At 35.8% G+C, this 26,376-nt stretch overlaps 3 protein-coding genes across 8 annotated transcripts in view; 1 reads left to right on the top strand and 2 right to left on the bottom strand.

Annotated features, from left to right (window-relative positions):
* The window catches only part of LOC129798885 (uncharacterized), a 38,857-nt gene extending 31,473 nt beyond the window's left edge, over positions 1-7,384 (bottom strand). The window contains exon 1 of one of the 2 annotated variants that reach the window (XM_055842351.1): positions 7,214-7,384. In XM_055842351.1, coding sequence (XP_055698326.1) covers positions 7,214-7,216 — 3 coding nt within the window. In that variant the 5' untranslated portion in view covers positions 7,217-7,384. Of the gene's footprint in view, positions 1-6,235; positions 6,675-7,213 lie in introns of those variants that run through there. The other variant, XM_055842349.1, reaches the window with a different exon arrangement.
* Positions 7,385-7,484: 100 nt separating this feature from the next.
* LOC129798884 (glutamic acid-rich protein-like) lies at positions 7,485-16,654 on the bottom strand. 4 transcript variants are annotated; one of them, XM_055842348.1, is made up of 6 exons: positions 16,273-16,653; positions 15,996-16,106; positions 15,862-15,924; positions 15,466-15,798; positions 15,207-15,405; positions 7,485-9,972 (listed from the first exon to the last, which is right to left on the bottom strand). In XM_055842348.1, the coding sequence occupies exons 1-6, from the start codon at positions 16,334-16,336 to the stop codon at positions 7,545-7,547; spliced, it is 3,198 nt and encodes a 1,065-aa protein (XP_055698323.1). In that variant the 5' UTR covers positions 16,337-16,653; the 3' UTR covers positions 7,485-7,544. The 4 variants fall into 4 exon arrangements, with proteins under 4 accessions (XP_055698323.1, XP_055698321.1, XP_055698322.1 ...); XM_055842346.1 differs by having other exon boundaries at positions 15,466-15,924; XM_055842347.1 differs by having other exon boundaries at positions 15,207-15,798.
* A 13-nt stretch (positions 16,655-16,667) lies between these two features.
* Positions 16,668-21,947, top strand: LOC129798886 (traB domain-containing protein). 2 transcript variants are annotated; one of them, XM_055842353.1, is made up of 5 exons: positions 16,668-16,869; positions 16,990-17,101; positions 17,168-17,250; positions 17,307-17,415; positions 20,806-21,947. In XM_055842353.1, the coding sequence occupies exons 2-5, from the start codon at positions 17,023-17,025 to the stop codon at positions 21,825-21,827; spliced, it is 1,293 nt and encodes a 430-aa protein (XP_055698328.1). In that variant the 5' UTR covers positions 16,668-16,869; positions 16,990-17,022; the 3' UTR covers positions 21,828-21,947. The 2 variants fall into 2 exon arrangements, with proteins under 2 accessions (XP_055698328.1, XP_055698327.1); XM_055842352.1 differs by having other exon boundaries at positions 16,668-17,101.
* The last annotated feature ends 4,429 nt before the right edge of the window (positions 21,948-26,376 follow it).

Raw genomic sequence — 26,376 nt, 5'->3', positions numbered from 1 at the left:
CAGCCTATTAAATAAAAATAAATACCAAAAGATTTTACCCCTAATTACATCCCTGTCGAAGCGCCATCTCTAACAAATTAGATGTACACAACGGGTACTTGAAAAATAACGAAAATTTTTAAAATAACACTAAAAAAAGAACTCACAGTGCAACTTGTAACTGTGGGGGGGGTGGCAATATGTCAGTGTTTTTTTTCTAAAACGTTGTTTGATAATTTCTAAAACACAGATTATTTTACTTAAAAGAAAATTGTTGAGTTTTAAGGTTGTTTTACATAACCTCATACTTTATAACATCTTCGCAAAAGACGAATATTAAGCCTATAAATTTATAAATTCATTATAAAATTTATTGGGCTGTCTTAAATCATTCTTATTAAATGCGATTGTAAAAAAATCATAGTATCTTCTCAATCTTACAAATCTTTTAAAGAAATTTCAAAATACCGGATAAAATGAGGTTATCTTCGAATAGACTAATGAATGAATAATTTAATGGGACTCATTAAGATTTAAAATTTAAGATATTCTCTGTAGCAGAACCTCCCTATACCTGCCTTCACAACATTGATTTTAACTGTATCAAATTCTAACCTCAAAAACGTAACAAAATTTGGATTTTGAGGTTATACGATGCATAACCCTAAATTTTAGAATGATTCTTTTTTTTTAAATAAAAGTATGAAGACCAATTTTCAATTTGATACTTTCAATTAAGACCATATTAGAACCATTTATAAAATTCTAACCTCTGAACATTGTAATTTATTGAAGTTTATGAGGTTAGGTCAAACATAACCCCACTTCACAAATATCCGCTAGTTGCTAGAAAAATTACTCAAGAATAATTTCTTTATTTTTCTATGCATCAGGCATTTCCTGTAGCCTTTCAAGGCTCTCAAAAAAAATAAGGTGATTCACTATTCCCAATACAGAACTGTAAATCCCAGGACATTGCCATTAACTCCATTTTTCTATTGAGCTTAATTCCCATGCACTCGAAACGTGGAGGATCATCATTAAAATCAACTTTGGGAATTCTTATTTTTAAATCCTTCACTCAACCCGCAACGCATTATTTAAATGAGGAATTTTGCTTTTTTGGGGAACGAATACAAAAAAAAAGAGAGTGAAGTCTTGTAGATCATACCCTAGGTCAATAATCTAATTTTAAAAATTCCCCAAACATATGCTGTCTTTAAAATCCACCAATACACACCTCAAAGATGCTGAGATTAGTAATTTTTTCGACGTAGAAGAAGTAAAAAAAAAGAGCCACATCATACAATAATTTTTCGGCGCAATTTACCAGACGAGAAAAAAAATAAAAAAATTTAGTGGGAGAAAAGGTGTGAAAGAAAATTAGCCAAGAAGAAAGAACAACATGGAAATATAATATTTCATTGGCTATTTTCCAGGTGAGGAAAAGCCCAAATTTAGACACCTTTCCTCCTTCATTATTCTTCCAAAAACAAAACAAAAAAAAACAAAAGGAAAAGTAACCCCACAAATCTTGTAGCTTTTTTTTCCATTAAAAAGTAATATTTGTGCTTTTCTCGGGTCTATTCGCATAATCAATTCGGCCACAAATCGCCTTCTAATGTCAATGACACCTTTTTTTCTCACATTGGGACATGTCGTGAGCGCGCAGAAAAATAACGAAATTTTTCTTCTTTTGCAGAAAAACACGAAAGAATTAAAAATATTCTATATGTTGGTATTTCTCACATTTTTATATTTCACACAACACGTTTAAAGTTCACCAAATATTCCTGATGAGAGAAAGAGAGCAAAATAATCTCAAAAACGTCACCTTGCTTATCAGGAAAATTTTAGTTCTAGATTCTTTTTTTGTTGTTGTTGTTTTATATAAAACCATTCCCTCATTGTATGTTTACACGACTGAAGAGAAAAAAAAGTATGTGATTGATAAGAAAGCGCGGGAAAGAGTTATATTTCACCGCCAATGAGGTCAATTGGTGCACAATGTATTGTGAATGTTAATTAAAATTTGTGCTGTCAGCAGGCAAAATCTTCCGACTATATTTAATTTGATAAAATATTCGTGATGATTTAGCATTGGAATTGGATTTCATTTCTAAACCATTCCTAATCAAGTTATCTTGCTGTATTTGAAAGAAGGCAAATAAGGAATCTCTGCCAATAACGAGACATAAGGCTGTATGCCCGGTATGAGAAATGAGACGAATTATCTTTCGTATGTTATAGGAAGCACAAAACCTTAAGCCTAATATGATATATTGAGATCCGCTATCTTATTTTAAAATGACTTAAATATTCATAGGAACGTATTTATATTGAAATATTGTTGAAGCAAAACCCTGATGAACTTTTAGTATGTTGTAGGAAGCAATAAGCCCCTGTATTTCGGAAAATGTTATTCGAATTCAATAAAAGCTAAAATAAAACTTTAGAAAAGTAGAACAAATCGTTATGTCATTATTAAAATTACAATAATGGCTTTCGGTAACAGGGGAAACTGAAGCAGTAGTAAATACGGGATAGTTGTAAACACTTAGTTTTCTCTCTATCCAACTTATGACTTGTGTCAAACTTTTTCTGTCGACAAGGGTTTTTATAGTATTTATTAATTCATATAGGTCCCGTTCTATGAAGTGTAATGCATAATTTACAAAATCGCAGTGTTCAAAACTACCCCATGTTTACTACTGCCCTAGTTCCGCTTATAACCCGAAGCCATAATTTTAGAAAAAAAACCATTCTAATGATTTAAGTTTTCTTTAAGGTCTTATTCGAAAATCAAGTTTTTTTTTTTTTGTATATTAGAGGAATCACATTTTCGAAATTACATATCCGGAACTACAACCTTATTTTAACGACTGAGGCATTTCCCCGAATATACTAATAGTGAATAGTTATTTTTTTTAACTTTTGAAGTAGAACAAGGACAAGGACAATACAAAATGGTATATTATAAGTAGAAAGCCCTAAAAGGCGGTATGTCGAAAACCGTTTTACCGATTGAACAGAAATTAGAATCAAAAACCAAAAGTTTGAGCAAAACTACTTAACCTATTTTAATAAGTTTAAGTATTTAAGAGAATTATAAAGCAATTGAAAACCTTAAATTCTTATCTGACGAAAAGTGCAAATAGATTTAAAAGAAAATACTTTTCGTATGTTATAGGAAGCATTTTTAAAAACGTAAACCATAGGCCAAACTCAATGGCCTAATCAGACAAAATTTTAGCATATATTACCGTGTTTAAAATAAACTATAATACTTCACTGTCTAATTCTACCCCTGACTATATCTAGACCTGTCTGCCCTTGTAGTACGTTGTAAGAGATAATTGGTATTGGTCATGTAGTATCCAATTTCTGGTTATAACGAAACAATTATTGAATAAGCAGAAATCCGAAACTAAATTTAATTTATCCCTAATTTCTAAACTAGAAAGCAGGACCAATCGTTCAATTCTTAAGCTTATTTTGGTGATTGTAATTGAAAACCTAGAACGGCATTTAATGAGTAAACTATTATTTGAAAAAAAAAAAATTACTGGTTTAGGAAACTGCCGTGGCGTAAGCGTTAATTGCGTTTACACTATTGAAATCGTACTCAAAATGCCCTGCCTCAATTCAAATTTCTTCAATAATTTCGTCTGTTGCGAAGTAATTTATGTAAAATAATATGGCTGAAATAACCCCAGTAATTAATTTACGTAATACGAGATAGAGACAGATATCGGGCTTCAAACTATAGGTTTTATCCTAGTTCTTGAAGGTCTAGATTTTCCAACCAATAAGCAATTTCGGTTATTTTTCAAATTATAGAGAATCAATTACTGTAAATATACCATATAATACCGTCTTCAGACTAAAGATTTACCCCAGTTCCCGAGGGTCTCAAAACCTTAACAATCAACAGATTTTTATTGATTTTTAAATTCTAATAGGTTATTTGCCTTTAATAATCCAATTATGTGACCCTGGCACACCTTTTCATTTTAGTGAATTTCAATCGCTTGAAATTTTACCTCTTACTCTTTCAAACTGAAATCAGATATAGTTGTCTCTTTCTTGTAAATGTGGAGCTCAGAGGCAAAATGACACATATCCTATGCTTTAGCCATAGGATATGTGTCATTTTGCCTCTGAGCTCCACAAATGAAAATTTAAACTGATTAAAATTTTGATTTTCATTCGACAGAAAGAAAATTAAATTTCAATCGATTTTAGATGTGCCTTCGCCATATGTTAAAATTTTCAAAAAAAAATCTTGACTGATAAGATATTAGAGAAGTTAAGCCATATGGCTAAGCCTAAGGTCTGTAACCCATATAAGGCTTGGTCATTTAACTTAACTTCTTCAATTTCTTATTAGACACTATTTTTTTTGATAATTTTGATTAAGGATTGAATATTAAAAACAAATGATTCATTATCGTTCTGGCATACCTTTTCAATTGAGTGAAATTCAATCGATTGAAAGTTTACCTCTTACTCTTTCAAACTGAAATAAGATATGTTTGTCTCTTTCTGTCAAATGAAAATTAAAATTTCAACTTTAATTTTAATTTGACATAAAGAGACAGCTATATCTGATATCAGTTCGAAAGAGTAAGAGGTAAAATTTCAATCGATTGAAATTCACTCAGTTGAATAGGTGTGCCAGTGCCATTAGATTTTGAAAACCACGAAAATTGGTTCACGTGAGAGAAAAACCGGGGTGCGATTAACATTTTTTCCTCATAACTTTAACACTTTTTAGGTGTAAAAATATATCAACATTTTTAATGTTAATTTTACATCTTTTTAAGGCTAAAATTAATAAGAAACAGGGTAACTTTAACCCCTAATACACCTAAAAAGCATAATGTTTACATCGATTTTGGATCATTACTGCAGGGTAAAATAAACATTTCCGGAATGTTATTTTAACTTTTTCGGATTTCTCTCACGGTGTTGTTTCTTAGGATTTCAATGGCTTCACGAACTAAGCTAAATCAGGAGTGTTAAATCTTTCTAAGAGCCCAAATCGGCCAAACAGACTCAGGTTGATCCTTGAGAATATGTAACCGTTACTGCCAAATTCGACAGGCTAAATATTCAGCTATAGGGAAAACTGGGGCACCACCAAACATGGGGTACCAAAAAACACTGCGATTTCTTATTCTGATATTCGACTTCAGAGGATAAGACCTATAGGAATTTACAGGCACTATAGGGATGCTTGTCGACTAAAGGAATAGTCGAGATAGTCCAAGTAATTTAGAAATAAAAATTAGTGTTTGGTGGTACCCCGTGTTTGGTGGTGCCCCAATTTCCCCTAATTCGATTGAAATTATCTGGGATCTACCACTCATTTTTATTTCGAACATTTTACGTATATATTCAGGACGAACTCAGCAAGACAACTAACAGGACTGGTTTTAGTATTGTAGTAAGCCCTATTTCTGTACCGATTTTATATACCCTTTTTAAGAAGAACACAGCAAATCAACCAAAATAGAACCTAATCGATTTTAAGCAGAAACTGGAAATAAATTATATATTTTTTCCGGTGTTTTATTTACGGTTATCACTCCCTCGCGCGATAACCATTGATTTGCGCGCAATATCAATTCGAAAACATTTCAATAGGAAAAAATTGATGATTTAACGAATTGTATCAATTTTCTCGAGAAAACTGCCCATACCTCGTGAGTTTTGAAGGCAATGTCGTGAGAAAATTTTTTACTATGGAGAAGGGAAAAAAGCGCGGGATTTTGATATTATTCCGGGTTCTATGTGGTTCATCATTCCCGGAATGATTTCACTGTGAAATTTCATTTGCTGTCCTTTTCTTTGGGGTTTATGTACACTGTGACTCTCTGCCTGTGCCTCTGGAGAACATTGTACATATACTTTTTCTCATGAGAGATGAACTATCGAACAGCCACAATCTTCCTTTTTTCACTGGATTTTTCTTGCTTCTTCTTTTCATTCTCAATCGCAATTCCAAGGCCGTGTGAGCCAACAAACCCGGCCGGCGGCTGCACCATTCAAGCCATCTCACTCATGTCGCATTTCCCGCCTCAATTTCCCAACCGGTAACTGTGAGTACGAGTGAGATGGCATGATGGTGTATGATCCCGCCAAAAGGGAAATCATGGGAGGCCTTTTTCTGGAGAGCGCGCGACTTTGGCACAGAGCATAAAATTTTGCAAGGGCGGCAAGATGGAGGGAGGGGGGGGACAGACAAACTTACCGAGAATTTATTGAGGAACACATCGTGAAATCCTGAGCTCATATCATCAAAAAGTTCACACATTTTTACCCCCGAAAAATAAAAACTCACGATATTTTTTTTTATCTTTTTTTAAATTATAATTCGTCACACAACAAAAAAGCGAAAAATTGCTTTTTTTTTTTGCACGGATGGGGGATGGGGGGAAAGTGAAAATATTCCACAGAGACAATTTTCTTGGCGGGAAAACTTTGTGATTTTCAATTGACACTGGATAAATTTTTATCTTGGAAATCTCTTTTTGTCCCTTTTGGAGGACAATTCCTTGTCTGTCTTCTTTTTTTTCTGGGATGACAAAAAAAACCGATAGAAAAGTGCCACTGCTGAGAAAAATCTTCCACTCTCTCACACGCAACACACACAGAGCACAAACAAAACTCAACTGGCGCACAAATGGCGGACAACTTTTGTTCGAGCACTCGAAAAAGCGCCTTCTCTCTCCTGCATACACATACACATATGGAGAAAATCTCCCGCCTTGCTCTCTCTGCACATGACACAAAGGAAAACGGCGATTTTTTGAATTTCTCAAATGGCGATTGGTTGATTTGAGAGAGCCCACGTGATGGTGACTCTCTCATTCTCTCTGATACTCTCTCAACACATACGAGCGCACTCTCGTCATCCGGTCTGAATTATTTAATCGATTGGTTTTCTCTTTGGAGGGAGAGTAAAAGAGACGGCACTATGCAAAAATACCCCATTTTATTTAATTTCATCCCAAAACTATGGAAAATCCCCTGTTCATCATCCCCAGAAACCATTTCCCAGAATGCCCCATTGAAACACCCAAAAGGCCCCAAATGAAAATCGATGAGAAAAAATTTGACGTGAATTTTGCCGGGATAAATTTTCAATATGGCTGCCAATTGTTTACACCGGCTTCTGAGAATGTCCCATAAATAATTTCAATTTTCCCCATGAAAATGCAACACTCACCATCTTTTTAACGTTGCTAACACTTCCTGGCAATCTCTTTTTCACTATTTACTGCAATACACACCAAATAACTCGCTTTATCACGAAAATTTTTACTATTTTCACGGCACAACCAGCAATTTCGACACAGTGTGCGCTGCAATCGACGGGCGAGTCCAAAGTTCGCCCCAGAGAGAGAGAAAAGGGGTCGCCGCTCAAATTCATAACTGAAAACGACCGTTACGCACTCTTTGACCTTTCCAGTGGCGGCGTGAAAAATAAAACAAATTCCTTTGATAACGCAATTCATAGGCAAAAAAAATTGAGAATGTTTACAGAAATTGTTTTTTCATTACATTTTGGTGAACTTCCTCTTAATATTTCGATTCATCAGGTCCCTGGAAGTCTCCCGGACAACACCATTCCCATACAATTTTTGATCTTTGAAGCTGATGGCAGGTTTCTCGGTATTCGTACTGAAGACACTTGTCACCTGGCTCTTCTTGCTCATCTTCTTCTTTGGCTCCAGGGCCGTTACGATAAACTCCATTGATCCCGAATTCCCTGCTGTATTGACAATTTTTTTCCGAGGACTAAAATCGGTGATTGTGAAAATTCCCGCAGGTGTCCAGGATGTTGTTGGACGGGGAAAAATGCAACTTGCTTCAGGAATTTCCTTCTTCTTATGCTTCAGTTTCTTCTCCCGTTTGAATTGTTTTGTCACCTGAGCCTTGCGCAAGAGTTTTGAATCCCGAATGCTAAAGGGATTCAGCAGGGGATCAACCTCACTGACATTGAACATCCCAATAGGTGTCGCAACATTTTTCGGCACTTCCGGAAGGGATTTTTGCTTCTTCTGTGGCTTTGCACTTTCGGGATCTTCTTCGGCTCGGCGCTTCTTCCTGGATAGCTTTTCTCCTGTGTTTTCTGACAATTGATTCAGCAGAGCCAGTGGAAGTCTATTGGTATCGCCAGAACTGACGGTTACATCTTCCTCTTCATTCTTCTTCTTTTTCTTCTTCTTCTGGACTTCTTCCTGTTGCTCTTCTTGCTGTATCTTCTCTTTCTTCTTCTTTTTAGTTCCCGTAGATGGAATTTCTGAAGATTTTTCCTCCTTCTTCTTCTTTTTCTTCTCAATGTCAACGGGCCTTGGTGTTTCTTCCTCCAGAATCTTCTCTTTCTTCTTCTTTTTCTGAGGCTTCCCTTCCGGTTCGGAGACTTTCTTCTTCGACTGAGCTTCTTCCTTTACAATTGGCTTCTCCTGTTCTTCCTTCTCGCGTCGCTTCTTCTCTTTGATCTCCTCCCTGAGCCTCTCCACTTCTGCCTTCTTTTCCTCCAACTCTTTCTTCAATTGCATCTTCTTCTCTTTAGCTGCACGCCTCTTTGCCCTCTTCTCAGCATTGATCTTCTTCTGAGCAGCCTGATCCTCCCGCTTAACCTTCAGGAACTCATTGCAACGCGCCAGGATGGCCGACACACTCTCACTGTCCGTTTTATCCAGCTTCTCCTTCTCCTCTTCCTCCTCAATATCTTCCCATTGCTCATCATCTTCTTCATCTTCAGACTCTTCCTCCTTACTCTTCTCATCTTCTTCCTCCGATTCTGAGTCTTCTGAATCTTCTTCATCGGCATCTTTATTTCCTTCCGGTGACAATGGAGAATCCATTTCTTCAGCAACTTTACTCGTCTGTTCTTCCGGAAGATTTGTCATCTCGACATCTTCATCTTGTTCTACGGGATCTTTCTCAGAAGTCTGATTACTCTGCTCTTCCAGTTCTGACTGAAGATTGCGAGACACTGATTTGGGTTGAGGAGTCTTCTGAGCAGATTTTGGAGTCTTCTGCACCGATTTCTCAGCCTTTTCCGCTGACTTTTGAGCTTTTTCAGGTGACTTTGCTGTCTTCTGAGCAGACTTCTGAGACTTTTCTGAAACTTTTGGAGTCTTCTGGGCAGATTTCTGGCCATTTTCAACCGGCTGCTGGACGTTTTCGGCTGATTTAGGTGTCTTCTGGGCAGATTTCTGGATCTTCTGTGAACTCTTTGGGGTCTTCTTACTGGGCGACGGCAGAGACACCATTGTGACATCTTGATCATATTCAACTGCTTCAGCTTCACCTTCTTCCTCATCATCATTAAGTTTAGAGAGCACTGTGCCTGGGAACTTGACCAAAGAAGTATTTCTATAAGTCTCCTCAATCTCTTCATCCTCATCACTACTGTCCTCCATCACAAGAATCCTCTTTTTCTTCTTTGACACTTTCTCCGCCTTCTCCTCCAGGATATCCAGAGAATCATTAACCACCGGATCATTTTCCTCCTGATCAGAAAAGGCAATAAAATTGACATCTTCAGGATCTGGCTCTTTATCATCCTCTTCTTCTTCATCCCCTTCATCGGTATCTTCAGATCCAATATCAATACCATTTTCTGGAATTTCTTGTTGCTTGAGATACTCCCTCTCCTCCTCATCCATTGACTCTTCTCCCTCAGGCACTTCCATGGCTTCATCATCAACAAATTCTGACTTTTTCTTCTCCTCTTTCTCTTCCTCTTCTTCTGCCTCCTCGTCTTCGTCATCACTGTAAATCTTCATGAGTTTATATTTAACAGCCTTCTTCTTTTCTGTCTCCTTTTTATGCTCTGCCAGTGCCTCTTCCTCCTCTTTGCGCTCCTTAGTTCCGAAAGCATCAATCGGATTCTCCCCTGTATCAGTCACCTTACCAGACACCGACTGACTCCAGCTAGTTGAGAATTCTGGAACAACTTCATCAGTTTTTTCACTGCAAAAGATATAAAATGCAAGAGATTTTCCTAAATCCTATAAATATTTCTAAATAAATTTCAAATAGGGGAAATGCTCATAATTTTGTCCAGTTTCTTATTTTGGACACTTTGAGGATAACATTGGACACTAAAAATAAATTGATTAAAATGATGGATTTTTATTCCAATATTTGATGAATAATGAATTCTATCTAAATATTTTTGTTTTTTTTTGGAAGATTTTAACACTAAATACGTTAAATTTTAAATATGATTTGAGTTGAAATTGCTTTGTTGAAAATTCAGTGTGAGCAATTGCTTACGAGAAATATGACAGAACTTCGTGTTTACTTCAGTCTTATTTAGCTGTGATGAAGTACTAACAATGTTTCTTCGCTTTTTTTGAGTGATATTATTGAATATTCATTGAATATTGTGTTTATTCTCGTTAATGGTGATTTGTACATTTGACCTGAAGTGAGATTTGCCTTGTGAATTATATTTTTCGTGTGAAAAATGGGAAATTTTTTAAGACATTCACCAGTGAGGTGATGATTCTTATTTTGGACAGGTGTTTTTCTCACGAAATTTCGTGAAGTTTTAGCTTTTGTGATGACTAGGTTGGACAAATGCCTGGAGAAACAAAGGAGCATCATCTCTACGAAAGAGATGTAGCGAGAAATGCCTTGAAAGGCTCCCGGAAAGGTCAGGGAATGAGCGAATCCGCACGTACTTGGAGCACCGAAGTCAACTCACTTTAATGAATGATATGGAAAGTTTCCGGGCTTCTTGTGACATTCTACGTTTCCCTTACATGAACAGGAAGAGGACTTGGTAAGATTGGTTCATCAAATGAAGAAAAATGGGCATCCTATTGAGGCGGATTAGCTATCCAAATTTACAGCCAAGTTGGACAAATTAATAAACAAGTTGTCCAAAATAAGAGCCAAGGTCACCTCTACTTATCAATTCATTTTTAAACGTATTAAAACTAATTTTAATAAAAATAAGACGATAAATAGCTTGCTAAGTTTCTAAACAACCCTTCTGAAAAGAGAGTAACAAGAAATGTCAATTAGTATAGAAAATATCGCACTTCAAACTTGGAACTTCGATGCTTATAAGCAGACTGTCCAAAATTATGAGCACTTCCCCTATTCTTCTTCAGAAAACATTGAAGTTTCATGGTATTTCCGCAAGTGGAGCTAAAAGCCGTTGATTGATTCTTTCATAATCACAGCGATCACAGCTATTGCGATGCTGTAATCTCTTCAAATATTTTTAATTGTTCTCATATTTACATGATTTTACGTTTTGAATAGTTCGTATCCTGAAAATGACCACCCGCCAAAATTGGAACCGACGTTTTTCACATTTAATTGTGAAGCAAATTTGCTCAAATTCGCTGAAGTTCCTCTTATTTTATCATGATTCTTTATAATTGAGCGCTTTTTGTGGAATTTACAATGATTTTGACGTCCAAATCTATCGATAATTTGGATGATATTTTGCCCCATATGCCCGATTGAGAGAGAGTCTACTGTAGAATCATGTGAAGCCGCTCGAGTTTAAAAAGAACACTCTTTAATTTCTTATAGGGTAAATGTCCTAATTCAAAACCATTTCCAGACGCTTTAACTTTGACAGAAGCAGGAATTTGGAACAGGTTTTGAATTAGCTTAATTTACCCTAGATCAAGAATATCATATGCGCAAAAAACTCGATTTTCGTGACTGTTCTCAAATTTCGCAACTCGCAACCCCAAGAGTATTCGTTTGAAGTGCAAAATGCAATTGGTTAAGGTTGTGTAGCAAATCAAGCACAGCTCAGTTGGTAGAGCACTCGACTAGATAACGAGGTGTCCAGTTAGATCCTGGGTGATTTGAGTGTCACTTGTTCTGATTGATTTTCTCTTAGTTCGACAAAATCTGGGGAAAGACTTCCTTCAACAGATTAAGTCTGGCCTCCTCTGCAGATTGGTCAAGTGGATTAACAGAGTGTCAAAAACTCTTGCGAGACTTCAGCTTTGCTCTTGATTTTTGTGACCATGGAGAAGATGCTTCTAGAATCTTTAGGATAGCCCTAGCTATGAGACGGAAAATTGAAATTACACTTTTTAAAGCAAAACACAGTCACCGGTGACCCAATCGTCTTTAAAGAGTAAGATCGATGTTCCCTGACATGAAAGGCAAAAAATTATCTTGATCGGACTGTTTTTTCGATGTTTTTGAAGAGATTTCGATGATATTTTAAAGCATTGTAAACGAGATTGACACTTTTATAAAGATACGGATCGCAACCGTGTATAAATCCACCTCATCCACCTTAATATAATCCGACCCTTACTATATCAAAATTGACCGCACTTTATTAACTGTTTTAAATGAACCTTTGTTTTCTTTTGATGGCTTCCTGTACTCAAACTATTAACTGCTCAAATTTCACGAGAGAGCCATTCTCACAATCCAGATTTTTTTTCATACAGTTCGACTCCCGTTTTCGGGGACACCGCCACAGTCAACATTTTCTATCAAACTGACTTAGGGGAAACTGGGGCACCAACAAACACGGGGTAGCACCATGCAATTTTTTTTTAAGATATTCGACTTCAGAGGACAAGACTTATAGAAATTTTTAGGCATTATAGGGATGCTTGTCCACTGAAGATATAGTCGAGATAATCCAAGTAGTTTAGAAATAAAAATTAGTGTTTGGTGCTACCCCGTGTTTGGTGGTGCCCCAGTTTCCGCTAGAGAAAACCATCCTTCCAACCCTTCCAAAAACATGTTTTTTTTACTTATCCGGAACTGGCCCAAGCCATTTTGTTCATTTTTGGATATGTTTTGAAGGTAGTTTAGCTGCATATTTCGTCCAGGGACTAAGACAATTTAACTTTTAACCGGTTAAATCGCCATCTTGAATTATTCAAGGTGCAAGTTGAACCGCAACTCGGAATCCTTGAAATTGTGTAGAAAATAGATAGTGGGTTGAATTTTGAGGGTAAAGAATCGCGTCAAGCAAACTGTTCTTGGCGGTCGAAATGGATAAAATTGGCTCGACTCGATTCTTTCCTGCTAATATTCAATTCAAAATCGAATTTTCAAGCATTCCGAGTTGCAAGCCTTACAAGAACGCCTAGGGTCATTTGCCTAAAGCGAGACAGTTTGGAAAGTAGGACAAAGCAGTGTGGAATGTGAGACAACTCCTTAAAAACTTGATAATAAATCAATTAAATATTTAAATTTTCGATGAAAAGATTATTAAACTTAATTTAATGATTATTTCAGAAGTTAAAAATGCAAAAACCGTTATAAAACAATCACAGAGTGACTTGCAAGAAGAATTTAAAAAATGTATTGCATGCGTGATATTCATAACCTTGACATGGTAGTTGTCATTTTCTCTGTTTCTTATGGAAGTTGCTTGGAAAATATCAAAGTGTTTTGTTTGATTTTTCGTCGTAATTTGTGAAATATTATTAAGTTCGTAGTGAAAATCGAAGGACATAAGGTAAAGTACCCTCTAGTCGGCCGGTTTCTCAACTCGGCCAGTTGAATTATTTAACCAATTTTTTAACGTTTTATAGTCAATTTCTACGAAATTTTCACTGATTTACGTTGTATATAATATAATACACCTTATAATGTTAAATCGGTAAGACCATATTATAACAAATCTAAGTAAATTGAATAAATAGTCGCACTGGCCGAGTTGAGAAACCGGCCGACTACAGGGTACTTTACCTTACATCCATTTAAAAAGTGAATAAAAAATATTTGTAAAATATTACATTTAAAAAGGATAGAAAAGTGATTTAATTTCGTGTTGCTTTTAAAACAAGTTTTATGAATTCTTGGACAAGTTGATTTTGTGAATGAATTTGGTGATTTTGTGCAGTGAAATCATGTTAACAAGGAAGAGAAAGATCCTTAAGAATCCGGAGAAATAGTTTCAACAGCAGTTAGCAGCTGATAAGGAGAAAATCTCCTGGAAAAGGCTGCAAAGATTTCCAGATTCCGAAGACCACTTTTTCTGACAGAATGGATAGTAAATATCGCAAAAACTCCTGGAGAAAGACAAATAGGAGCTTCTACAGAACTTCCAAAGAAAGTGGAAAAGGACCTGGCCAGATGAGGTATCCAAATTTGCTAAGAAGTTGCATCCGCTTTAACTCTTTCCGGACCGCAGCATAGGCTGCAAGCCAATTTCACCATTTTTTAATTAAAAATATCTAAGCTCAGGAATTAATTGAGGTCCTACAAAAAATACCTTACATTTGGGCATCCTTATAGTTTGTAATCATCCACAAAAAATAGGATTTTCATCAGTTCTGAATAATTAAAAAACATTGCTTTTCACAGGACATTCATATGCTGCTTTGGGTACTCAGAGTCCCAAAAGAGACAAAAGAGTTAAAGCTATAACTGCTGGACAGCGCGGGGCATTTGTGAAATTTACAGAACCTCTTTTTGGTTGGACGTCCAGGAAGTTCTTGGTAATTAGCGTTCCTCAACTGTTACCCGGATATAAAGGAGGGATTAGCACAACCATCGAATGTGCAAGTATACAGAGAAAACCCTCAACATTTGATTTTCTACATATTTTGTATGATATTGTGTCATTAATATCACTATGTCCAACTTTCCAAAAGTTTTTGTCCATCTTTTCAAAATGAGTTGTTTTCTAATTTGATTGAATATTCTAATTAATTGATTGAAAATTTAAATAAAAACTGATAAGATTCTGTTAGAATATTTCACAAGGAATTTCATGATACCAAATAAATGAAAATAATAAATATTTATTCAGCTTAAAAATGCATTTGAAATTGAACTTTTCCTTAAGTGTCTCCCTTTCCACAATACACCCTATAAAGATTCTCAGCTACTTATAAGCTTATCTGAGCTTTTTTATTACTTTAAATAACATTTAGTAAATTTTGAAAAATTATTTAATTCATTCTTTGCCAAAAACAAACAAAAGCCAAAAACACTTTAAAAAATTTACTTGACCAAACATAACAAACTACTCAAAAATGTCCCAAAAAAGACTATCAATTAGTGTAATTGAAAGTTCTCAAGTGGGATCATTCTCAAACTATTATCTATAACTAAAGATTATTTGAAAAAAAAAGGAAATAAAAAAAAACAATATTTTTTGCAAACTGCTGCTGAGGTGTTTAATAAAGAATCACAGCTCCTATAAACTGAAATACCTTTACCCAAAAGCGAATTACTAAAAAATCACTTACCCGGCAGATTTCTCTTCATTCTGTGCAACTTGATCCTCCTCAACTCTCTCTGCATCTTTTGTCACTTCCTCTTCTGACTTCTTTGCATCATCAGCACCACTTTCGCCCCCAACAACGGTATTTTCTGTCTCAACACTGTCCTTTTTCTCACTTTCTTGGGCACTCTGAGTCCCAGACACTTCCTTATCTTGGAGCTCATCTGAAATGTTAAAGTCCGTTAGGCGCTCCAGTAACACTACCGCCTGGTTGGGGAGAATACTTTCAAAGGAATCATCCGCAGATGTTTTGCCCTTCGTGGCTTTCGGAGTCTTTGGGAACTGCGTGTACTCTCTGTCTTGTTCCGGAGACTCATTGAAGGTCACACTGCGCTCATTGTGACTCTCTACATTTTTCTGCGTCAGATTGGATCCCGTAGATTGACGCCTCGTGCGCAATTGGCGTGCTAAGGAGGATGCTGAAGAACTTGAGGCTACATCTTCGCGATCTTCACTGATCTGACGCTGAGATCGGGTAGTTCTAGCTGGGGATTCTATGAGGGCAGATTGTCGCCTAGTTCTTCTGATTGGTGTCCCAATTGTACTATCGGCTTTGCCTAATTGCAACAAGGAAAATTGCTCAAGGATATCCCCCTGCGGATTCGTCCCATTTTTCTCACCTTTCTCACCCACCGGCGACAGCGACGTATCTTTCTTTGTAGCTCTGGTACTTCTCAAATTTACTACAGACAAAAAAATCCCATTACCCTTGTTCAGTTTCGTGGAAAACACCCGGAAAACTCAGCTAACTCACCTGAACTGTCCTCAGAAATTGTTTCCAGTGATAGGACAGATTGGGATCTTTTTGGCGTTCCGGGCACATCTTTTTCCACAGATCCCAATCTCTTGGCTGTGGCACGTGTGACTGGAGAGGAGAAATATAACATTTCCATGATATTTCCCTTACTTTTCCCCGAAAATCTTCTCCAGGGAAGCCCTTTTATTGTGAAATTCGCGCACTTTTTGCGGCACAATTTTGCAACGGGACTTTTTTGGGGCTTTAACCTTTGAATATTTCATCCAATACTCACTTCTTATGTTCTCCAGAGACGATTGGATCTCCTCCTCGTCATTTGATACTTCCGATCGTGGCATTTTTGTCTCTTTTCACTCCAATTTTTCCGCGTTCGACGCTCACTTTGCAACACGTGCAGCAAATCTGCCCTTTCTCGCTTTCTCTCCCACGACCGTCAAACGCGCGAATCGGGAAAATGCAAACACAATTTATAAAGATAATAAAACACACATAATCTGAACAAACTGAGCAAAACAATCCACAATATCGCTTTTTACACAATTTCACGGAAAATCAATCTGTCTATCGACAGGAAATTCTATAAAAACCTCACAAACAATTTTCACATCCGGTAAATTTAAAACTCTCCGTCTATCTCCCCGTCAAATGTCCCTCTGCCGGATTTTTCGCAAAACTTTAATCGGGAAAAAATCGTCCGGATGTTTGTTGTTCAACCCGTTCAACCTCAATCACAGTTATTTTTCGCATTTAATGCCACAACTAAAGTGAAAAATCAATGAAAATCTTCCTGAGAAATTGTTCAAAATCTCTTAAAACACAAATTAGCTATAGAAGTTTTCAATACCGTGCATTATTTACCCAGAGATTCCAGGTAAACATCAGTTGAGCAAAAGTGAGGTTAGATGGTGTTTTGACGTGTCGTTTTTTAAACTGGATTTTTGCAATTTTCCTCAATTTTCTTTGGAAAACTTGCGAATATTGTGAAAAATAGGAGTTTAGGAGATAGTTCAGAAGGCCAGAAAACATGTCAGATTTGAATACATCCACGTCAGATCGGAGTGATGACACGCTCTACCGAAGTGCTCTGGATAACAGTGGATTTGGTGAGTGATTTTGATGGTTTTCGTAGATTTTTTCTCACTAATGCACTTCCGGTTAAAATGTTTTAGGGTCAGAGAGTGATACTACTCTCACCGCCAGTGAATTAAGCAGCGACACATTGGAGAATACGGACAATACTATCCATACAATTGTAAGTTGTTCCAGGGTACATTTAGATGGGATTTTTACAATGATTTTGCCTTTCAGGGTGAATCCTCTGCCCAGATGTTAGACGAAGAGAGGAGTTTTGTCACTCCAGATGCCAGGGTAAAACGGAAACGTAGCCTTGATGAAGTCATCACGATCAGCAGTGAAGGTAAGAGTTCTTGAACATTCTCTTGAGTCCGTTTATACGCTGAATAATCTGGAACAAAATTTTCGTAGATTAAGTTTTAATCCGGGAACGCTAAAGTTTTTTTAGCTCCTTTAATTAAATTAGCAGTTTAATTTAGCCGTTATCCTACAAGTCTAAAAAAACATAGTTTTTTAACTGATGTTAAATGGTTAGTAAATATTAAATTTTTATAAAAGCAATTATAGTGATCAACGATAAGCCCATATACGGTTATAAAAGCTAAGATTCTTTACGATGGACCTTGGAGTGCTTGCAACTCAGAATACGTGCGAATTCGATTTTGGATTTTGAGTTGAATTTCAGGGGCAAAGGATTGCGTGGAGCCACTGTTGTGATTTTTCATAAAATTAAACATTCCATGACACAGATTCATTCAAACAATATCTCTGGACTATTTGCCTTCTCTTAACTTTTTGTAACTTGCTATTTTTACCTAAATCATTAATAAAAAAATACATTATTTCCTTAGAATTTATCATCACTTTTTTATGCATAATAAACCATTGAAAACTTTAGAAATGTGCAAACGGACAATTTGGCTCTCAAATGACATAACTTCATAATATAACTATTAACGGTTGCACGTATTTTGAGATACTTTTCCAAATGTGTCAAGAATTGTTTGGATGATACAGTAGACTCTCTTTAAATCGTGCATATGGGGCAAAATGTCATCCAAATTATCGAGAGATTCGGGCGTCAAAGTCATTGTAAATTTCACAAAAAGTGCTCAATAATAAAAAATCTCGATAAAACGGGAGGAACTACAGCGATTTTCAAAATCTCAAACGTAAAGATTGTCAACAAAATTTTTCGCACTAATGAAAAAGAGCCGATTGAGCGAGAGTCTACTGTATTGTATTAGGTAATTATCACTGAATATCTTACGTAAAAGAAAGATACAAAGAACAATGGGCATAACTGTATAGGAACAGGTTCAACCATTTAAAAATTAACGAGTCCTCAATAGGTCTGTGAATCCTTGACAAATAAACGATATCCTATACAGTTTCTTCCGGTGTTCGTCAGAGGATTGTCTTCTCAAATCAAAGACTAAATTTTTTCTATAATAAACGATATTACTTAAAAAAATTTACTAATTTGAAAATTTATATCTCGAATACGACTAAACCCGCTAAACCGATCTTAATGAAATTCGGATAATACCTAATGTGCGGCCTAAGCTTTAAATTGATATTTTTAGATTGTACCTACGACTGTTCCCATTTAACCCTATATTCCGCTGAGAATGTGGTTCGCAAGAAATATGCTCAATTGTTAAGGTTCACGAAAAAATACCAATTTTTCAGTAAATTAGTTTTTCTTTTTCACGAGGAAACTTGAAGTGTCTTTAAAAGTATGTATCGAAATATAGAAGAATGCAGTACAGATTCTAATTCTTTTTTATTATTTTCCTTTTCTTTAATATTTATTTAGAGAAACTCAAAAATCTTGCGGGAAAGATCTCTATACTTTTCATTATCCTTCTTCTCCCTCTCAGCTTCTTTTCCAAACAACTTCTTCTGGTCAGCAAGGAAAATCTTAGTAGGAGCCATTAGATCACTCTCCTTCTTTCTTTTCTTCAATAGTGAAGAAATGGACTATGTCCTTTCCTAAAAAAAACTTCATCATTACTTAGGGTTTTCATTTATAAGAAGAAAGGCATTACCAGTGCTGTCTTCCTGGGTGCTTTCACGTCCAAACTTGATGAAAAACTTCCCTCGGCCTATTGAGGAAATAAGGTCCAATTTCTGCTGGAATTCATGTTCACGGCGAGGATTGCCGTGTTATTCCAGCTGCTGATTTTGTTGTACTCTTGCTTAAGATTCTTAAATTTAACTACACCATTTCCTTAACATTACGCTCATATCCTTGTTTAAGGAACATTGCAAAAACTTCTTGTTTGCAATTTTTCTTTTAGAGTCTATCGTCACAACAACCTTCTTCTCCTGCACAATTTAGAAGAGGAGCTTAGTCTCCTTGTTTTGCCACCTCTTTTTAAACTTGTCGTCGCCCATATTCTTGCACAATACACAAAAAAAGTCCAGAAAATTTTATTTTGTACGACACTTCCTTACCAAAATAATTTTTGGTAAGACAATTTGGGACAATTTGAATCCAATCCAATTCGATACGAGGGGTCGTATTGGATTTGCCGTTTATATCGAGAAAAATTAAACAAATTCCAATCTACACGGTAAAAAATTTCGGCACATATTTGTTCCAAAAATTAGCTCGTCCACGGACACCATAATTTTTGGCATAATCTTGTTCATTTTACGAGACTTAAAAAGATACCTAATATTAGTAACGAATTTGTTCTAAAATATAGCTCGTCCACGGACACCGAAAATTTTTGGAACAAATTTGTACCTTCTAGGAGGAACAAAAAGATACCCAATATTAGTAACGAATTTGTTCCAATATATAGCTCATCTAGTATAAAATCGTATCCCTCCTCCTCTCACACTCAGTCACTCGTCACCGAAGGGAAGAGGACGCCAAATCTGTGGTAATTTTCGTGCTACATGGTTTCGCTTTCGTAATTCGAGATTCCCTTCCCTCCTGCTGCCTGAACTCGCATATGATTTCGTCATGCACGCGTCTGTATAAAACACTCTTAAGTTGATTCTTATTTGATGTTCCTTATGAACTTTCGCCACCGAAATCCATCTCGACTGAAGTATAGGCCTTAACTGTAAGACAAAATCTTTTACACGAATTTGTTCCCGACAATGGGAACAAAAAGATTCGCCATATGAGTAACAATTTGGTTCCAAAAATTACCTCGTCCACAGACACCGAAAATTTTTGGAACAAATATGTTACAGATATAGGAATAATATTCTTATAAAAAAATATGTACCAATTTGTTCCTGATAGTGGGAACAAAAGAGCCGAATGCAAAAAATTCTGTTATAAAATTTCAGGAACAAATTTGTATAAAACGAAATCAACTCAAATTTGTAGACATTCTACTACTGTATCAAAACGGTTCCAAAAAAACTCTAACAAAATTGTAACTGCATTTCATAACAAAACTATAAAGAAAACTTTTTGGAACAAAAAAAATATCTTTTCTAGGTGCAAATTGATTCCAAAAAAATTTGTTCCAAGGAAAACTTGTTTTAATATTTTGGTCAGTGTCCAAAAGTTTTTACCGTGTAATGTGGCGATTTAAATAGCCTCACTGCTTTAAAATAAATCCGGATTATTTATAGCGTATAAATGGATCTTTGACTATAATTGAATTTACAATAATTTGGAAAGAGGGAATTGTGGGTCAAGTGCATCGCGGGGGAATGGGTCGAGTGAAGACCAGGGGAGTTAGAGCAACTCAATCTCTTGCAGATGAATCCTCAACGCCAGCTGCATCTTCATCAACAGCTGCCACAGCAGAGACTGTCACTGAGAAGCCGCAGAAGAGCAGTGAGAAATCGACAGAAATCAAGATTTACGATTCCCTCGAGGAATTTGACAGGAATCTTCCAGCCACGGTGAATCTGCTGAAGACTCCGCATGGGAGTCGCGTGTATCTCGTGGGAACGGCTCACTACAGTGAAGAATCGCAGAATGACGTGTCCCTGGTGATCAGGAATGTGAGACCGAGGGTGGTGATGGTGGAACTTTGTGCATCACGACTGCATATCCTCAAGTACGATGAGAAGACGCTGCTGGAGGAGGCAAAGGATATCAGTATGGCAAAGCTTCGGAATGCCATTCAGGCCAATGGAATGGTGATTGGGCTGCTGTTTATTCTGCTGCTGAATATCAGTGCGAAGTTGACTGAACAGTTGGGCATGGCGCCAGGTGGGGAATTCAGAAGGGCTCTGGAGGAAGCACAAAAACTGCCCAATTGCCTTCTTCATTTGGGTGATCGTCCAATCAATATTACCCTTCAGAGATCTCTCCATGGACTGACTTTTTGGCAGACACTGAAACTCGTGTGGCGTCTGCTGACGTCGGATCTGAAGATCAGCAAGGAGGAAGTGGAGAATTGCAAGCAGAGTGATCTGCTGCAGACGCTAATGGAGGAAATGGCTGGAGAATTTCCGGCTTTTGAGACGGTATTTGTCAAGGAGCGAGATCTCTATCTGTGTCACTCCCTTCAGGCGGCTGCCACGACGCCTCTGCATCCTGACCAGCCTCTGCAGCCGGTCAATGTGGTAGGAGTCGTGGGAATTGGGCATTCAGCTGGGATTATGGCCAATTGGGGCAAAGTGGATACCAAGCGCATCTCAGACATTCTCATCATTCCTCCGCCGACGATTCGTGGGAGAGTGATCAAGGCCAGCATCAAGTATGGGTTTCTGGGAATCGTGGGCTATGGCATCTTCCGCATTGTGAAACCCATTATGCCGAAGATTTTATGATGTCTTCTGTTCATTCTGCTGTAAACTTCCGGGCCAAAACTGTGCCAATCCATCACAGCCACAATCTTTTGCTTAAATGTAAATATCTCGGCAGATCAATAAAGAAAGATATCGAGGAAATATGTTGGGAAGTTATTTTATTTGAGAAGAAGTAGAAGAGGAATTAGAAAATGATCAAAATAGATAATTCAATTCATCAATCTCTGTTACATATTGGAAATTGAAGAAATAATTAAACGCGAGATTTCTTTTAAAGTTTATGATTTGATATTCAGGATTAAAAAAGCGATCCATATTGAACACTTTATTTCCTTATTATTATTATTAAATTTTTAAATAAAAATTTTGAATTATCAAAATTATAGAATAAATCTACTCTGCAAAAAACTAATCGTTTGATTACCTTGCCATTGGTTTCAAAACCAAAGGTATAATTGAATGTTTAATGCTGGTGGTATTTTTTTTTTGGAAGAAATGGAAAACAACACGTAATTTCTTTCAATATATATTTATGCCATTGGTTCTGTTTAACACTTCGTAGAACCCTAACTAAAAGTGTCACGGAAGGACCAAGTGGCAGCCGCTGCCATTTATCGGATTTTACAAAATATTTTGATATTTTTACTTATATTTTAATATTCGAAGCTTTAGTCAGTTCGGGCCCGTATCTTCCACTTTCCCCATAGCAAAATTCCGCAAAAATTCCAATGGAAAACTTGCGTCCAAATCGCTAAATTCGCTGGAATTTGACGCTAAAATTCCACTAAGTTTTCCTATGGAATTTAAAGCCGGAAATTCCATGGAAATCATAGTGCTCCATGGAATTTACTAGTACGACATGCTGGAATTCCAGCGTTAAATTCCGCGGTATTCCGCGGAAGATTTATATGGAAACTCACACGTGAAACGTCCGCGGGATAAGCTGGAAAAAACATATGGAAATTTCCACTATCTTTCCATAGTGTTTTATATGGATTTTTCCACTAGTTTTCTGAAATGTCAAACAAATAAAATGGTGTTGCGACAACTTTTAGAATTTGTTTCCAAACCTTCCCCCATTGCAAAAGAAAACGGAATAGGAATAACAAGCGAAAAATTCCTTGGAATTTTCCACTATTTTTCCTTAAAAAATTCCATAGGAATTTTCCATAATAGGTTCCAAGGAAAATTTAATGGATTTATGCTGGATTTTTCCTATAGAATACATCCATGGAAATGCTCGTGGAATTTATGTGGATTTTTCCACCAAAATAAAATGGAGAAAAAATGAAGCTGTCACATGCACCTCATGATTTTACTTCCGAATTTTATAGAAACGGCAAAGATTACGAGGATTATAATATGTTTTTATAAACCAGCAATAACGAATTGACACTTTGAGCAATAAAAAAATATTTTATTAAAAAAAAAATTTTTTCTTAAAATATATATTAATTAACACAAAAACAGCATTATTTTAGGTTGGCGACCTATTTAATGTAATCACTTCATTATTATCTACACGAAACGCAGCATCGCATAATTAATTATATTATAATTGCCACATGAATCACTAGAAATGTTTACGGAAGGTTTGGAAACAAATTCTAAAAGTTTTCGCAACACCATTTTTCTTGTTTGACATTTCAGAAAACTAGTGGAAAAATCCATATAAAACACTATGGAAAGATAATGGAAATTTCCATATGTTTTTTCCAGCTTATCCCGCGGACGTTTCACGTGTGAGTTTCCATATAAATCTTCCGCGGAATACCGCGGAATTTAACGCTGGAATTCCAGCATGTCATACTAGTAAATTCCATGGAGCACTATGAATTCCATGGAATTTCCGGCTTTAAATTCCATAGGAAAACTTAGTGGAATTTTAGCGTCAAATTCCAGCGAATTTAGCCATTTGGACGCAAGTTTTCCATTGGAATTTTTGCGGAATTTTGCTATGGGGTCCGCAAACATTTCTAGTGATTCATGTGGCAATTATAATATAATTAATTATGCGACACTGCGTTTCGTGTAGATAATAATGAAGTGATTACATTAAATAGGTCGGTCGCCGTGTAGATAATAATGAAGTGATTACATTATAACCTAAAATAATACTGTTTTTATGTTAATTAATAAATATTTTCGAAAAAAATATTTTTTTTTACAAAATATTTTTTTATTGCTTAAAGTGTTAATTCGTTATTGCTGATTTAGTAAAACATATTATAATCCTCGTAATCTTTGCCGTTTCTATAAAATTCGGAAGTAAAATCATGAGGTGCATGTGACAGCTTCGTTTTTTCTCCATTTTATTTTGGTGGAAAAATCCACATAAATTCCACGAGCATTTCCATGGATGTATTCTATATGAAAAATCCAGCATAAATCCATTAAATTTTCCTTGGAACCTATTATGGAAAATTCCTATGGAATTTTTTAAGGCAAATAGTGGAAAATTCCAAGGATTTTTTCGCTTGTTATTCCTATTCCGCTTTCTTTTGCTATGGGGAAGCTTCTCTCCGTGACGTTTTCTTCTACAGTAGACTCTCGCAAATTCGGCTCTTTTAAGATCGGGCTACTTTTTAATTCGGGCAGCGGTTACATTTGAAAAAAGTTTGTTGTCATTTTTCAAGTTTGATTATGATTATCAAATGAATCAAATATGCTCAAATTTAGTATGGTTTGTCTTAGTTTTGATGTGATTTTGCATTATTGAGGGATTTTCATGCAATTTACGATATATATCAGTGTGTAAACTCAATATCTATATGCACATGTCGCCCGAATTTCTGTCTAATTCGGCTGACATTTCGGTCCTATATGCCCGAATTTGAGAGAGTCTACTGTATTGTTCCCACCTGCCTTCTCTCCGTATCCACGAATATCGGAGAGAAGCTGGTGAGATTTTCGTGTGGAAATCGTTTTTTGACATTCCGCGCGTTATTTTTGGTCACAAAAAAAACTGAATACTGAAGTAATTATAAATTAAATGAATGAATAAACAATTAAATAACATTGTTATAAGCTTTGATTTATTCATCGCGACTCCTCTTAACACTTTAGTGAATGCAATGGCATTTCATGCCAAATTTCTCTTTTTAATATTTTACTACAGTAAAAAAAGAACCCTTTGCATTTGCATGAATTCAATTATAAATACGTATTTATTCGTATAAAGTTTTTCTCATTTTCTTGTGGTTTTGTATAAATTTTCTGAAAATTGTCAAATAATGCTAAAGTGAGTTTTCAGAGATTTTTCTAACAAAAAACCATTTAATTTTTCTTTTTTAAGTAATTTGACAAGGATTATCTTCAATATTTTCTCAATTTCTTGTATTTTTTTGATGATTTTTCAAACCAATTTTCAAGCGACAAGGCATATTAGTGGTTAATTAGGTATTGTTTTCGGATTTGACGAATATTTTTGTAACGAGAACCTCGAAAAATATTTATGATAGTTTCGCAATGTTTGATAATCATTTCGAACTTCCGCTATTTTAATGATAGTTTGAGGATTTTTTGATTTTTCGATTATTACAGAATTATTTCAGAATTCGGTTTTATCTCTTTAAGAACATATATAAGAACTATAGTCAATTTGAGAAAAATAGAAAGATCGTTGAAAATTTGAAATTTACAAGATACTGATATACCCCAGCGAGCACAGTTAGCAGAATAAAATAGGATTTTCAGCATTTTTTTCCTGAATCGGTCTGCTGGCCAATCAGCAGCTCTCGAACAAAAAGTGCTAAGCAAATACATAAAAATGGCACTGTTTAGCGCTCGCAGTGGATGATGGCAGAACTAAATACTGCCGGTAGATGGCGCCAGGAAGCATTTAGCAGCAAATTTTCTCTTTCATTTTTTTTCTTTTTCTCTCAAAATGTCAAAATGGACTTGAAATTTCCCCTGTAATTATTTATCAACTTGGGGGATATTATAATCACGATTTTTATTACTTATATTATTATAGGAATTGTGCTGCCGTATGCTGTCTATAGAGAATGGTCTAATAGGTGTATTAAACATACTCCCGACCAAAAATGTTGCATTTTTTAGTGAATTGCGTCATTATTTTCCCGAGAAAAAAAATTATTTGTTTCTGTGGAAATATTCAGTCGGGGGTTATAAAATTATTCATTATTTATGAAAAATATGTTTTTTCTTTTGCAAAAAGCATATTTTCCTCAATTTTCGCAATTAAATATTGGCATCTTTCCTGGAACAGCCATCGATGTATTATGCTCACAGTCGGTCACAACTATTGTAATTGATTTTGAAACAGGATTTTTCTACTTTTTTAACTTTTTTATGGTAAATAAAGTTGCAGATGCATTTAAAAAAAATCCATTTAAAAGTTGTAACTCCCCCACTTAACTCTTTCGCCTCTTTTGGGACTCTGAGTACACAAAGCAGCATATGAATACTGTGTGGAAAACAATGTTTTTTTTAAATTATTCAGAACTGATAAAAATCCTATTCTTATAACATGATTACAAACTATAAGGATGTCTAAATGTAAAATATTTTTTTGTAGAACCTCAATTAATTTCTGAGCAAAGATATT

This window comes from Phlebotomus papatasi, chromosome 1, assembly GCF_024763615.1.
Source record: "Phlebotomus papatasi isolate M1 chromosome 1, Ppap_2.1, whole genome shotgun sequence".
In the NCBI taxonomy this organism is placed as follows: Eukaryota; Metazoa; Arthropoda; class Insecta; order Diptera; family Psychodidae; genus Phlebotomus; species Phlebotomus papatasi.
The sequence above is the reverse complement of the archived record's forward strand: the minus strand, read 5'-3'. Positions and strand labels throughout refer to the sequence as shown.